A 13627-nucleotide genomic window follows, 5' to 3' on the forward strand; every position below is an offset into this window, starting at 1 on the left:
CACGGCTGAGCCTCAATTGTACACAGTGCTGCAGGATTATATTTAAACTCTAATATGGGTGCATGGAGAGGTTACAATACAGCTCAGCATAATTATCAATTTTTCAACACTCAATTCATTTACACTGGCATTACCACTATTAGCAGAAACAAACTGTGCCAAGATCAGTGCAGACTGGGAATTCTGCAAATCCAACTTTACAGTGTTTGAATGACTGCTCACTCAAACTGCACACGACAAGCAGTGGGCTCCTCAGGAGTCACAAACTAATAATGTCAAACACAGCTAGGACTCCATTCTTCTGAACTCTTCAGGAGGCCTCACATCTTTCAGTTGCCTGAAATCGGGTGAAGTGCAAAACAACACTGTGAATGGCTATGTGAGCAGACTGACACTAAAACACATCTTGTAGTTACAAACACGCTTAGCCTCTCCTGAGAGTGTTATCCCTGTGATGCCAGACGTGAACATTGCTGCACGTTTCGATACATATGACTGAGCTTGATTCATGGGAGACACCCCTCTTTTCTGCAAACATTTGTTGTTAAGCACCCCAAAATAATGCAAGCAGTTAGGTTTGAATTTGATGATTTAGTAGACAAGGGCTTACGATATTACCAAGGCATAACAGAAAATTACTGACCATGGCTAATTCATGACAGCTGCCATTCTATCTCCATGTTACTGAAGCATGCATAATACATATAATATTGCATAATGAAGACATGAAGACAACACAGTGCCTTCCCTAGCTGTATATGTGCCTCCCCTTGTCCATGTTTTAACTCGCACTGCTCAACGCGACTCAACGTGCATTCTGTTGGTGGACTGCACTTTCTTTCACACTTAGCATCCAACATTGTAGAAGCTACAGGAGCAGTGAGCCTGCAAAAGCATATCCCTGCGCCATGTATAACTCGTAAGCCTCGTAGCCCGGTGAGGGTTTTCATGAAAGCATGCAATGGTATGCAACGACATGCTTTGCATTGTGAATCATGGACAAGGCAGTCGGGCTTTACGTTACTGGACCCTCTGACCATGCAACTTTCAGTGACGGCAAACTACCTTTCTGGGCGTGGATGGAGTAGGAGCGACCAGGCCTGCCACCTATGTATCACTCTGCCCCATGTCTTCCCAACTTTTCAATGTCTCGGTGAGGGGCAGGACGAAAATGCAGAAAGAGGTAAAAGGAAGTGCAGGATGCTGCCAGTCACAGAATATAAGCTTTGTCACAGTGAATAATGTTTTCTTGTACTTTTAGCGCGTAACTTTTTTGTAGACAGCATGAAGAGGTGCGCTAACTTTGGCACCGTTGCATCGCATGTACAAAACGCAGCATATCACCCCTTCAAGAAGAGCTGACTGACCTCCTCCTGTGACCGCCGTCGCATGCGCGGTGGCTGTGCAGGGGGCGGGGCCTGGTCGTCAGAGCCACTGCAGTCGGGGGCCCAGCCATCCGAGAAGACAGGCTGGTAGGTCTCTGACTCATAGCCCTTCCACATGTCTCGTGGAACTACCCAGGCATCACCCAGGCTGCAAAAGTAGAGATCACACAGTGGGGAGGAACAACGTGAAGGGCAGAACTTAGGTCCAGAAAGGAGATCGCACGGCCTCAAACAAGTCAGTGGCTTCTAACTAACCCTCTCTTGCACCAGCTGCAGACATGCTATACCCTCAAATTTTGTGATCTCATTTGCCCACAGGAGTCTCTGCCACAGCCTGCTGCATTTGCTTTCCCTTGGAACCTTGTCTGTTACTCCAACCCAACACACGGCTTGTTCTCCTGCTCAAAACAAGCAACCACATGAATGAATGGCACAAACATTGTTTAGAACAAATAGCTGTGGACTACCTACCTGTAAAACCTCGTTAATTCAAACTTCAAGGGAGTGGGAAAAAAAAAAAATGACAATAGATTTGCGTAGTTGCACCAAAGGAGAATTAGGTGAGCTAGCACTTCGGTTTTCACTTCGGTTCTGTTGTTATTGGATGGAATTTGTTCAGATATCGATAATGAGTTAATGCCAATATATGTGGACTTGGCCATTCGCTACATTCACAGATCTCTGGGGGTCCTCATACCACTCATGGAGCAGTGGTACAGCAGTTCAGTGATGCGCCACTGCCCTGCAATGGAAGGTGCTGCTACTGATAAGGCTAGTGGGAGCCAGGTTGCTCTTCCCAAGCAACCTTTTATGATCAACCATTATTGAATTGCTACCTGCCGTAGTGGGCAGTTTGCTAACAATCCTGTGGGCAAACTGCCAAAAAACCATTCGCATGATAGTAAAATTCATTCGGTGAAAACCTGGGTAACACTACAAATGCCCCTTCGATAGTGGGAAACAAACACCGAACAATCAACTGTCACAGTATACAAACTTGAAACAAGCCTCCTGTACAATGTTCAAGAGAAATCTAAACGGATAAATGGGCCAGCCGTTGACCAACTGACCTGTGCCAGAGGTCGCTCTCCTTGGAGGTGCAGCAGTTGGCGAGGAGTTCAAGCGCATCGCGTGTGAGCAGGGGGCTGACAACACGCGCCGCCAGGCTGGCACCCGTGCCGGGGCGGCCGCAGTCCCGTGCCGCATCCACAATCACCGCCAGCGGAGTGAACAGGAAGTGCACCAACTCCGGAGAGTTGGGCTCGTGAATGTGGTTCTTCAACTTGGCCTGCATTGCGACAAACAAGGGGGGTTGGCAGACACTGTGCTTCTCACAGGATCCCACTAGTACCAGCATGTCACGGAGACAGCTACCATAAACAACAAGCAGTACGCAAACCTTCGCTGTTGACAGTCATGAAGCCCATCAGCACACAAAGAGGATGCATGGGTGAACCATTAAACGTTCTTAGAACCTGCCGATTTCCAAATCTCACCTCTCCGACAATCTTGTATTTCCCTATCCTTGGGGGTCCACTCTGTTCTCCTCAGTGTATGTCCAGCCCCCAGTTCATGACCTCCCCCGGACATCCACTTGTATATACACTCTGCCTGCATCCCTATGTTACCCCTACGGACATTATTATGACCAGCTACAAAAAACTGTAACCAACACCTCGAAGGCAGCCAGGCATCTACAAGGAATGAGCACCACTCTTCCTACTCAAATATTCTGTTTTATCATTTAAGCAGTCTCGAAAGAGCAACCAACGACTTTGTACAGATCTCAGTACAGGTATCTCTCTACACCGAAGGCTATGCACAGGCTTGACCCAGTGGTACTGATAAAAATCAAGACTGGTTTCACAGGGCAAACTGAAAGACAGACATCTCAAGGTGGAAAACCACCAATTCTACATAAAGTGTATGACTGCTTAAAGAGAACACTATTTGTTACGTGTATTTTTTAGCACGTTTCTAAGTGCGCCATATTTGCAGAGGAAAGCAATGTTGCCAGGAGATACCAAACACAGGGGAAATATACACCTACAAAGATGGTGAAAAAGGAAGAAACTAACATGTACGCTGCTTGTTAACCTGGTATGTCCTTTCTTCTTTTTCTTTTTTTTTTTTTTTTAAAGCAATTACATGTGAGACCATGGAATAGCCTTTGCATGTATTTCCATGCAACACAACTCGGGGAAAGCACAGTCCAGCTCACCAGAAGGTTGAAGGACAGCTTGAACTTTTGCAGGATGTCGACAAACTCCCGCTCTGGTGGTGGCTTGGCACGCATGCTCAACATCCCATCTGCGTTTTCAAGGATGCAGCAAAAGAAGTGCATGTAAATCGTCTATCCCAATTTCCTCCAGCATTAATTTTAAGCTAATGCAAAGCATGAGAGATTCATCAAACTTGTACATAGCCTAACAGTCACCTCAGACAGTGAATTTTATCTAGAACTGACAGGACGTAAACGTTCCAAAATGCAGGTCTGTGGACATTTTCGGGTAGGGTACTTAAAGAAGTAGGGCCCTCAAAGCTCTGTTTTCAACAAAGCCTCCAAAATTCCCACACTGGATTACGAGACCTGACAAAGACAAGCGTTTATATTGGGTCATGCTAATTCAGGGCCTGATTATTGCAAGAGCGACCGTTTAAAAATTCAACGCTGCAACACAGATGCAGAGCACATGGATGAAATTGCAAAACTAACTGGTCAAATCTGTCTCCAAACTGTTCCTTCATGTATGCCCACAACACCTGATTAATGACCACAACCAGCTATATAACTTGATCCTCTGCTATCACTCTGCTCAGCCAGCGTTACCGGTGCTCAGTAATGAGTTCCCACAGTCGATCAAGGCAGCAAAACTGCAGCAGCAATTCACGGTCCACTTAGTAGTGTCACTGCACTTGCCTCCGAGGTCCTTCTTTTTGTTCTTGCGCGATTTGCGGCGACGCTCCAACTCCCGGTACGCGGCGGCAGCATGCTGGAGCCGGGCGATGAATCGTTCGATGTCGTCGAAACAGTGGTTCAGGATGGCCTGAGAACAGGAGCGCAACCCAATGTCAGACAGTGGTCTCACATTAGCACCATATGTCATGAAGTATGGGCTACTTTAACAATTTGGACTCCCTTTGGGTGGCTTTAGGTGGTAAGCAAAAGTACAAGGGAGCACATTACAAACACCAAAGCACATCAGCTTTAACAGTAGTGGACACTGCAAACTGTACTGGGTGTCACTTGGCTAAAATAAAAAATTGGCTTCTCGTTTACCTCCGTTATGAGGGGGTCCATATTTGCACAACTCCACAGCGGCATATGAAGGAAGCCAATAGTTTTGAAACCAAGGTAGGCATATACAAACACCACAAGTCATTGTTTTTTTTTTGCATTCTAGAAAATAAAATTGATTCAATAATCACATTAGAAAATTTGAAAGAAAGAGCAGAAAAGGCAACATGCTCAATACTCTACCAGCCAGCTGCCTCCCCTTCGATTTTCGAAGGTACCTTAATCATTGCAGTTGCGAAGCTGGTTAGGTCGTAGCTTCCTGTGCCCAAAAACATCAGAAGGAGCTTCACAATTGTAACGTGTCCCTCAGTGAAGCATGCCCTGAAACTTCACCAGGAACAAAAGCTGAGCTCAAATTACTGTCGCAAGACCAGCGCTGTGGAACATGGTGCAAATTTTCTGACGACAGACCCTCAGGCATTTCTGCACATGACACGCTTTGAGCTTCACCACACAGTTGACAAAAACAGTCCTGGTCTCCCTTCTCTGACAGCTCTGCAAGGCTGAACAACATATCTGGGCAGTTTGTCCATGTCTGCTATAAACTATCAATCAGTAAAGCAAATTTCTTTCCTTATTTGAGCAAGAAGCCTTCAATGTGAGTGCTCAAGTGCTGCCCACTCACCTCACCACTATGCTGCCAGCTCCCACTAAGGACACAAAGTGCACAAGCACTTAGTTGAGCAGACAAAAACGCCACTCACCACATCGCGCTCGTATTTCTCGCTTGTTGTCGAGCTGGTCTCGTCATTGGACTCCCGCGCGTAACCACTTGCGACTCCACGGACATGGTGCGCCTCTATCTTGTCGTGGGGAGGTGGTCCACCACGGAGCATGGGGCCATGCGAGGGTGGCGGCGGAGACCCCTGTGACACGGCAGCCGCGTTGAAGATGCTCACCTGCTCCCGCACATTGATGCCGCCGTTGACGGGGGGCTCTGGGGCCGCAACGTTTGGAGGAGGGGGCAGGCCGGAGCCCCGGTCATGACTACTGTGCCTGGGTAGTCATCAGAGTAGAGGGAAGGCTTAATCATTGCAAAGTGGATGTAGGCTACTGAATTAATATTTTAATTAAAGTTTACTGCCCCTTGTGCTTTGTACTGGACATTTGCTGTTTGTTTCAGAACATGAGCATGATAAACAGTGACTTGAGATAAGAGGTTTGTGACTATTCGAAAATTTGAATAAGAATGAAATATGTTAGCTGTTCGGTCCATATTCAATTTCAGAAATGAATATTCAAAATTTTCCCGATATTTGGAAACTTCCGAATATTCAGCAGCAACCGAATATGACCGACTTTCATTTGTCTGACTGTGTCAGAAGAGCAATATTTGGGCAAATTATCCAAAGATTGAGTTTAAAATTTGTGGAAAAACAATAAAATGATGTTCTCTTTATTTTCTTCTCTGTCATGTATTGCGTGGACTGGTCACATTCGGGTGCTGCTAGACTTGCACCGCAACACACATGTCATATGCGGGGTTTCATACTTAACGTCCACACATATGGAACTCGTCCTGTCGCCTACACAACTTTCTAGCGCAGAAACACTGGAACAGGGGGGGTCTCCCCCCCCCCCCCCCCCCCATCCCCTTCCCCCCAACATTTCTCGAAAGGGGGCAGTGAGTTTTCAAATGGTTGTGCTCGGATCACAGTTCTGATTAACACTTCAATCTTAGGGTGTTATTCATGTAAAGCACAGTGGTGCTGAGCAAGCTGGCTTTGTAGCCAGTTGCAAAGCATTTCGTCTGAGTAGCCCGAACCAATCATGCCCCAACAGAAGCCGTTCATGGGTGTGATTAGAAGAACTGAAACATACTAAGCTCGAACTTTTCCAACGCAGCTGATCACTCCTCGTTTGCACATCTTTATAAAGCTGCCTATTTAAATTCACGTTTTACAGTGAACTCTCACTTGAGTGAACTTCAAGGGACTGAAGGAAATAGTTCACTTAACTGAAAGTTCACTAAACTGAATATTCACTAGACTAACATAAGACATGGCATACAGAGTCAAAAGTTTGAAGTGCAATTCATGGAGCATAAGGCATGGCATCCATAGTGTCAAAAGTGTGAAATGAAATTTATACATACAGTGGAACCTCGATTATACGTCCCCCGGTCATGCGACGACCCGCATTTTATGACGAATTTGTGCGGTCCCAGCAAAACCCCCATAGAGACAATGCATTAAAAACCTCGGTTATACGACGCAAATTTTAGAAGGACCCCGCTTCGTACGACGTCTGGCTCGTACCGTCCGTCAAAACAGGTCGTCAGCAAACGCAGGCCGGGATGTACCATATTTTCGCAATTCTAAGCCCCCCCCCCCCCTATTTTCGGAAAAAAATTTCTGAAAAAAAGCTTTGCATGCAAATCTAAGCACCCCCTTTTTTGCGCGGAAGGGAGCGTTGCCGAGGCCGCCAAGTGCACTTGCTCTCTTTTTCGTCGAGCCTGTGCAGTCGGAGTCCCAAGGAGGCGCGGCCTGCGCGTTGTTGTTGGTTGTTGTTGTGACTGAGAGAAGGATGAAAAGGAAATTGCACGGGCCTGCCTACTGGCTCGAGCCAGGCCACCACCGCTGCCAAGTGCAGATAGAGGAGAGTTAAAAGATCAGAGGAAAGATAAAGAGAAAAGATAAGATAAGAAACAGATAAGCGGGCGAGGCCGCGCTTTTTGTGTTGCTGGGAACGCTTTTTGTGTTGCTGCGTTCCCACACTACAAGACAGATGGCGGCACAGAACTGTCTGCAGCTATTTTTCTTTTGAATGTTTCCTAAATAAAATGTTTTTTTCTTGCGCCCGTTTCATCGAGATTTCGCCGCGAAAAGGGGCCCGGGGGGGGGGGGGGGGGGGGTGGGGGGGGGGGGGGGTCAGTTTAGATTTTTCGAATCTATGCACCCCCTCTCACTTTGGGCATCGCGATCGGGAAAAAAAGGGGGTGCTTACAATCGAGTAAATACGGTAGGCACACTTTAGCCAGTCGATAACCGGTGCGCCTTAATCTTTCCACCTATCAAGAAAACCGCGCGAGCCCAGCTGTAAACGCCAGCGATGTTATATTGTTTGTGGCCTCCGTGATCACTTGCGCGTTTCACTGCCGATCTCGGAGGCCATGCCTCGTTGCTGTTTTTTTTTTTTTTTTCGCATGCCGCTTGCCCCATGGGCGCTGTAGCGCGAGCGACGTTACACTGCCGCAGGAGCGGCGGTTCGATGAGGGCGGGCATCGGTTGCGCCTGCAGTGCAGGGCTCAAAACTTCGTTGAACTGATCGGAAAAATAAGCCTGGGTCCTCTGAGCGTGTTTGTTAAACTGAAATATTCACTATTCCGAAATTCATTTAAGTGAAACATTTGTGCATAGAATCTGTAAGAAAACTGCCGGGGATTTTTAAAAAGTTTGTTATTCTGAAATATTCGTTAAACCGGCGTTCGTACAACTGAGAGTTTACTGTATATGGAATACCTTTGAACAGTGCAAAATAAGACAATACGATATAAAATTTATTTAATTAAAACATGGAATAAATAAGTAACAAAAACAAAACTCTAAGTCTTGCCCCCCACTCACAAAAAAAAAATAAATGTAATATGTGGGAAAGCCCACCTGCAGAATGATTTTCGTATGGGGCTCTTGAAGCGGGGCCGAGCCGAAGTGTTGCTCACCTCCAGGTCAAGCGATAGTGTAAAAATACCGCCCATCGTAGGGTGCATTGTAGCCCATGCGTCTCTAACGTGCGCGTAACGGAAGACACGACGATGATAGGAGGCCCCTGTTGCGACATCAAATACAGCCTGGCTGCATAGTTTCAGTTTCTACGCTTCACCGCCAGCCCGCGGCGACGCCGGCTATCCGCCACGTATTCGCCAGTCATCCGAACCCAGCTGCAAGCCTCTTTTGGCCGCCAAACGGCACATCCCTGATCCCTTCGCTTTCATTTTCTCTTGAGGATCAAATTACGTTAATTTAATTAAAGGCCATGGTCCTGCAGTGCACAGATAAATCAAATTTTTTGTGCATGCTGGCCATAGGAAAGAACTACAACGACAAACTACAAAAGGCCTGGCAACAACGACAAGAGGTATGGAGGACAAAGCATGTCCACATTGACTCACCTGCCTCTGCTTTTGCCCATCATGAAGGCTTTGATGTCGTCGACCACTTCCTTGGCCTAGCAGTGAAGAAGAGGGAGGAGAAGCAAGCAGTCAACAAAAAATTGAAGAGGACACTTAAGCTCCCCCCTTAAGGGCATGATGCGACAGCGTAAAGGGTTAATTCCCATATACGCAGAAGGTCATTCTCTACTTTACATTGATAGATACCTGGGAGTCCTCATACCCCTCCTGGCGCAGTGGCGCAGCGGTTAAGTGATCCATCTCGAGTGATGCACCTCTGCCTTGCGATGGCAGGTGCTCCCAGTGGTGGGCCTTGTGTAGCCCAAGATGCTCTTCCCGAGCGACCAATCATTTATTTAACTGCCACCTGCCACGGAGGGCAGTTTCCTCTCTATCCAGTGGGCAGGTTGTGATGACGCCGCAAGGTCACGTGACCTAGTTGGCCCACCAGCCTCCTAGGTTGCTCTCTGGGGACCACCTGCCAGAGTCGTGCTTGTGATTTTTCGCTCACAACAAACAAAACGCCGATAAAGCTGATGCCGGATTTTCTGGGTAACGAGGCTTCCAATGCTATCAGGTTAAAATGTAGGCACAATCAATTTGATTGATGCGGAAGAAACGGGAAGGCACCTTTCTTTGAACTGCTGATCGATTCAAATTCAAATTCTATTCCTCTCTTGATTCTGTTCCAATTCTGATTGCTTCTTTTATTAATTTTTCTGTCGTCAGACTTCGTCATTTTCATATAAGCCGAATCATTCCTAGTCCAGTCTCTCCCGCCCTCCCCTACAAGCAGAGGGGGAGAGGGTAGAAGAGTGGGGAGAGCTGGGAGAGGAAGACGATTGGCAGGGGGAAGGTGGCAGGTGTGGACACCTGCCAGGTGTGACAATGGTGATCGCCGGGTTTTCGCTCAAATGGGGCTTCTATGCTATAGCATAATAGTGGCTGTGGGTACGTAGCAATTGTGTCCAAATAGAGGCACCCCTCCTGAGCTTCCTTGTAGTGCGAGATGAAAATGCACAGATGACAGCACAGCAGTCACCAACTGCAACTTAAGCTGAGCAGCCTACAGCCACTGTACTACTTGTTACCAACAGCACAGCGCGGGATGTACAGAAAGGAACACCCTGCTCTCAGACATGACTCTGGTATTGAACTGCTTGAACCTTTTGTGACAATCACATGCTGGTGACATAATATAATTAAGACGATAATAAAACACGGTTAATTGGAGAGATATGGGAGATGCCTTTTTCCTGCAGTGGGCGTAATCAGGCTGGTGATGATGGCGAATAACAGAACCCTATCTGCACTAATATTACTATAAAAGAAGGCTACACAGTTCACTCACATTATTATAGCTGGAGGCTTTTCTTAATACAAATAACCATGCCACATTGCAGCCTACTTCGGCACCATATGGTTTATGTTCAGGTGGATGCCCAGTGCAATTATTTTCTCAACTACCCAGATCCCTACTTCCCATGGGGAAATTGCCCAAAGCACACAAAGCAAGTTGCCCAGGATGTCAATCATCCCTGTGCACCAGAACCACCCGTTTGACGCACAAATTTTGTGCCATACTTTCAAGCACATGAGCGGACAACCGGAAGCTTACCCCATGGTTTTGGATCATTATCACTGCAAAATGCAGCGAAACTGGTCTGTACTACATGCCAACATGTGCTACTGTTGCATGCAATTTGAATGGTTACAACTGGACATATGGACCCCCTTTCACCTGGCAGACTTCTCACCCTTGTGCCGTTAGCCACTTTCTCTTCCCTACAGTCTCTGTCCTTGTCTGCTGGCAAATGAGCTTCAGTAGCACTACAAGCCCAACAAGGTTTTACCTTTCCCCATAGCTGTGCCCATGCTCAAGCTTCGGTCATCCGAGGGACGGATCCCTGAGAGCCTTCATCAATTGGCTGAAGCAGTTGAGGCACTCAGTTCCACTCAGTTCCAATAAAAAGAGCAGAAAAAGAGCAGTGTACCCCCCCCCCCCCCTAAAAGATCTAGAAAGCCTGCACCACACCACTATTGCACAAACTGCTTTTTCACGCTCAAAGAGAAAACACCTCCTAATTAAACAACCACCACCCCTAAACGCATCAGGAAATATATATCTGTTCATTAGCAAAAATAAGCAACCCCGCGGCAGCTGCTATACAACAACAGCAACATAAAGCTACTTTGATTTGATGCAGTAAAAAAAAAAACAAGACTGTTCCCAGAAATAGCAAACCCTCGAGACTTGCAAATTATTGCGGCTCTACGTAACGTGCTCAAGCCTATACAGCAAGAAAAAGTCACTAAATCAAGCACACTTCCACAGCGTTGTGCACGCCATTATCTTGGCAGTTGGCCCAAGGATTCCCTGCATTTCAAGTAGGTGCAGGGACTGGGACTCTCACCGAAATGCGGACACACTGGAAGATGTGCATCTCGGCGTGCTCCTGCTGGCTGGAGGAGGTGGGGTCATCCTGGACCACGAACACCAGGATGTTGTTGTACAGCTCCCGGGGGTCGTCTGACGTGAAGGCCGTCGGGTCGCTGATCAGGCTCATGGGGAAGCGCTCCACCACATCCTGAAACCACATAAGGGGCACATATAAGTCATCAGCCGAAATCACGGCATAAATACCTACTCCCATTTACTCTTCTTCTGCGCCAACGGGCCACCCAAGATGATTGCTCCATCCTACTCCCGGCCTGCTCCATAACACTTTCCTTTTCTTCGTATATATACACTGACGCTCCAATAGAAAACAATCAGCTCCAATAGAAAACAATCAGCTGTCAGTTCTATAACCTATGTACCCAGCTAATGCCCCTTTCTTCTCTTCAACTTCAGCCTAAATAATACCGTCAACACACATCTACTCCCTAATCCACACCCCTTCTCCTTCTGAATGCTGTCATTCTCCTTTCCATTGTTTGCTGCTCAAAAAAACTAGGGAGACAAAATTTTTGAGCTCTGTTTTTTCACTTCAGTGACCAGATGTAGGCCAGGATAACCACTTTATGATTCATTCATCTGCTTTGGAATTCAATGGCAGTTATTACGGCCATTCATTGCAATGAGCTCCAATTTGAACTGCAAGCAGCGTCAAGTACTGTGTGACACAAAAGGTGCATGGACAGTGCAAGCTGGCGAAGGGAAGTTAAAACTGCAGAAACAAGACGATTACACGAGAGGAAAGAAACAAAAACAACTCTCCTGTCCTCATCCTGTTTAAGCAGTTTTAACTTCCCTCAGCCCAAATCACATAGCCCGCAAGAACGTTTTACTAACAGCTGGTGATGCTGCAGGGCTATCTGACACCAAACAAGCCTTCAAGTGTACGTCAATACTGTGCATCAGCACCTATCACTGAACAAGCATTGACTATATGCATTAAAGTTGATCGCCTGCATTATTTTCAAAAACTGAAATCTGCTCTAAGGAATGTTTTCTGTTAGAATTCATGGGCTACATCTGTGCATGCAAAATAAATTAACAACACAGATATCTCGCATTCAATGTTTGGCATCAATGCACCTTTGGCAGAGGCAATACAGTTTTCCCTTTGAAGAACCTTTGGAGTTTTGTCTTGGTAGAAAGCCAAATCTGGGCTTCTTGGAGTAAAAATGTAGCAGGAATATTATAATGTACCTGTTCTCTGCTCTCGTGGCTTGCTGGCCTACTGTGTGCCATTGTTTGTTTGTAGATGCAAGCTCAAATCAACTAAAAAAATAACAACCCATTTTATGCACTGCTACTGTACTCCATGAACCAGCCTCAACTGCGCTCCGGACGGAACAGTAGCAAGGAAAAAAATACAAACAAAAGCTATCCACAAAAAAACACGGTATTAACATTTGCTCCCTGAAAATTTCTCCACAAATTTAGACTCATAACTACCTCTATGAAAGAGATGTCGACCTAGTAACACGATGCAGTGCTCTAAGGTAGTAAATATGAAACAAGTGTGGAAGACATCTAAACTGTCTGAAGAGTGTCACAACCGGCAAACCAGCTAAGTAACGGTTATAGCGAAGGTGCCAGGACAAAAGTGACAAAATTGACCTTTGACACCAGTGGAAAGAATAGGTGCCATACCCCATTCTCGCAGTCGATGATGATGACCCACTTGCGGTCCAGCTTCATCTTCATCTTCTGCGTCCAGATGCCCTTGGACTTCTCCATCTGGAAGAGCTTCCGCAGCCCATCCTTGGGGCTCTCCAGGGCTGCACACGGGGCACAAATGCGTTCCGCTTGAAAACAATGTGTCTGGAGAGAGGCATCTTCAGCACAGAAATTCACTAAACAGAACAAGTCTAAATGATAGGCCAGCCAGTTCTCATTACAGTTGAACCCCTCAATAACGAAAGCCCTCAAGAACGAAATTCTCGCGGCAACGAAAAATTCCGGCGCCCCCGGCGAACTCCCATAGGGTTCAATGCATTTGTCCCCTCTCAACAGCGAAGGGTTTTTAAAAAGCAGTCCCGCATTAACGAAAGTTTGAGGTAGTGATCTGCAACATTTTTTCGGCACATCAGCCTGTCGGGAACATAGAATGGGCAAAACTGCAGCAGCAAACTCATCCGACAAGTCGGGCCCGTTCATTTCACCTGCCAACAAGCACCGGCGTAGCCATTTTTGTTTACTTTCGGTTGCTTCGGTAATGATGATGATAGCAAAGCATTTTTTTTTTTTTGCCCGCTGAAAGCGGATTTTTGCTAGCCCGTCTATAGTGTACTAGAATTACTAATTCTCGTTCACTATAGCCCGTCTGTTGGCGACTACGCACGCACGTGACATTTCACATGACGACACTGCCGGCCAACCGG

General features: G+C 46.7%; 1 protein-coding gene across 2 annotated transcripts in view; it reads right to left on the reverse strand.

Annotated features, from left to right (window-relative positions):
* The window catches only part of LOC149365773 (uncharacterized), a 60762-nt gene that overhangs the window by 23659 nt on the left and 23476 nt on the right, over positions 1-13627 (reverse strand). For both annotated transcript variants that reach the window (XM_089545988.1, XM_089545980.1), the window contains exons 5-12: positions 12897-13024; positions 11209-11382; positions 8795-8850; positions 5388-5679; positions 4306-4432; positions 3607-3695; positions 2456-2673; positions 1368-1533 (exon numbers count right to left, since the gene is read on the reverse strand). In XM_089545988.1, coding sequence (XP_089402114.1) covers positions 1368-1533; positions 2456-2673; positions 3607-3695; positions 4306-4432; positions 5388-5679; positions 8795-8850; positions 11209-11382; positions 12897-13024 — 1250 coding nt within the window. The remainder of the gene's footprint in view (positions 1-1367; positions 1534-2455; positions 2674-3606; positions 3696-4305; positions 4433-5387; positions 5680-8794; positions 8851-11208; positions 11383-12896; positions 13025-13627) is intronic.

Source organism: Amblyomma mixtum, chromosome 1 (genome assembly GCF_055824585.1).
Source record: "Amblyomma mixtum isolate Tamu chromosome 1, ASM5582458v1, whole genome shotgun sequence".
Lineage (NCBI taxonomy): Eukaryota > Metazoa > Arthropoda > Arachnida > Ixodida > Ixodidae > Amblyomma > Amblyomma mixtum.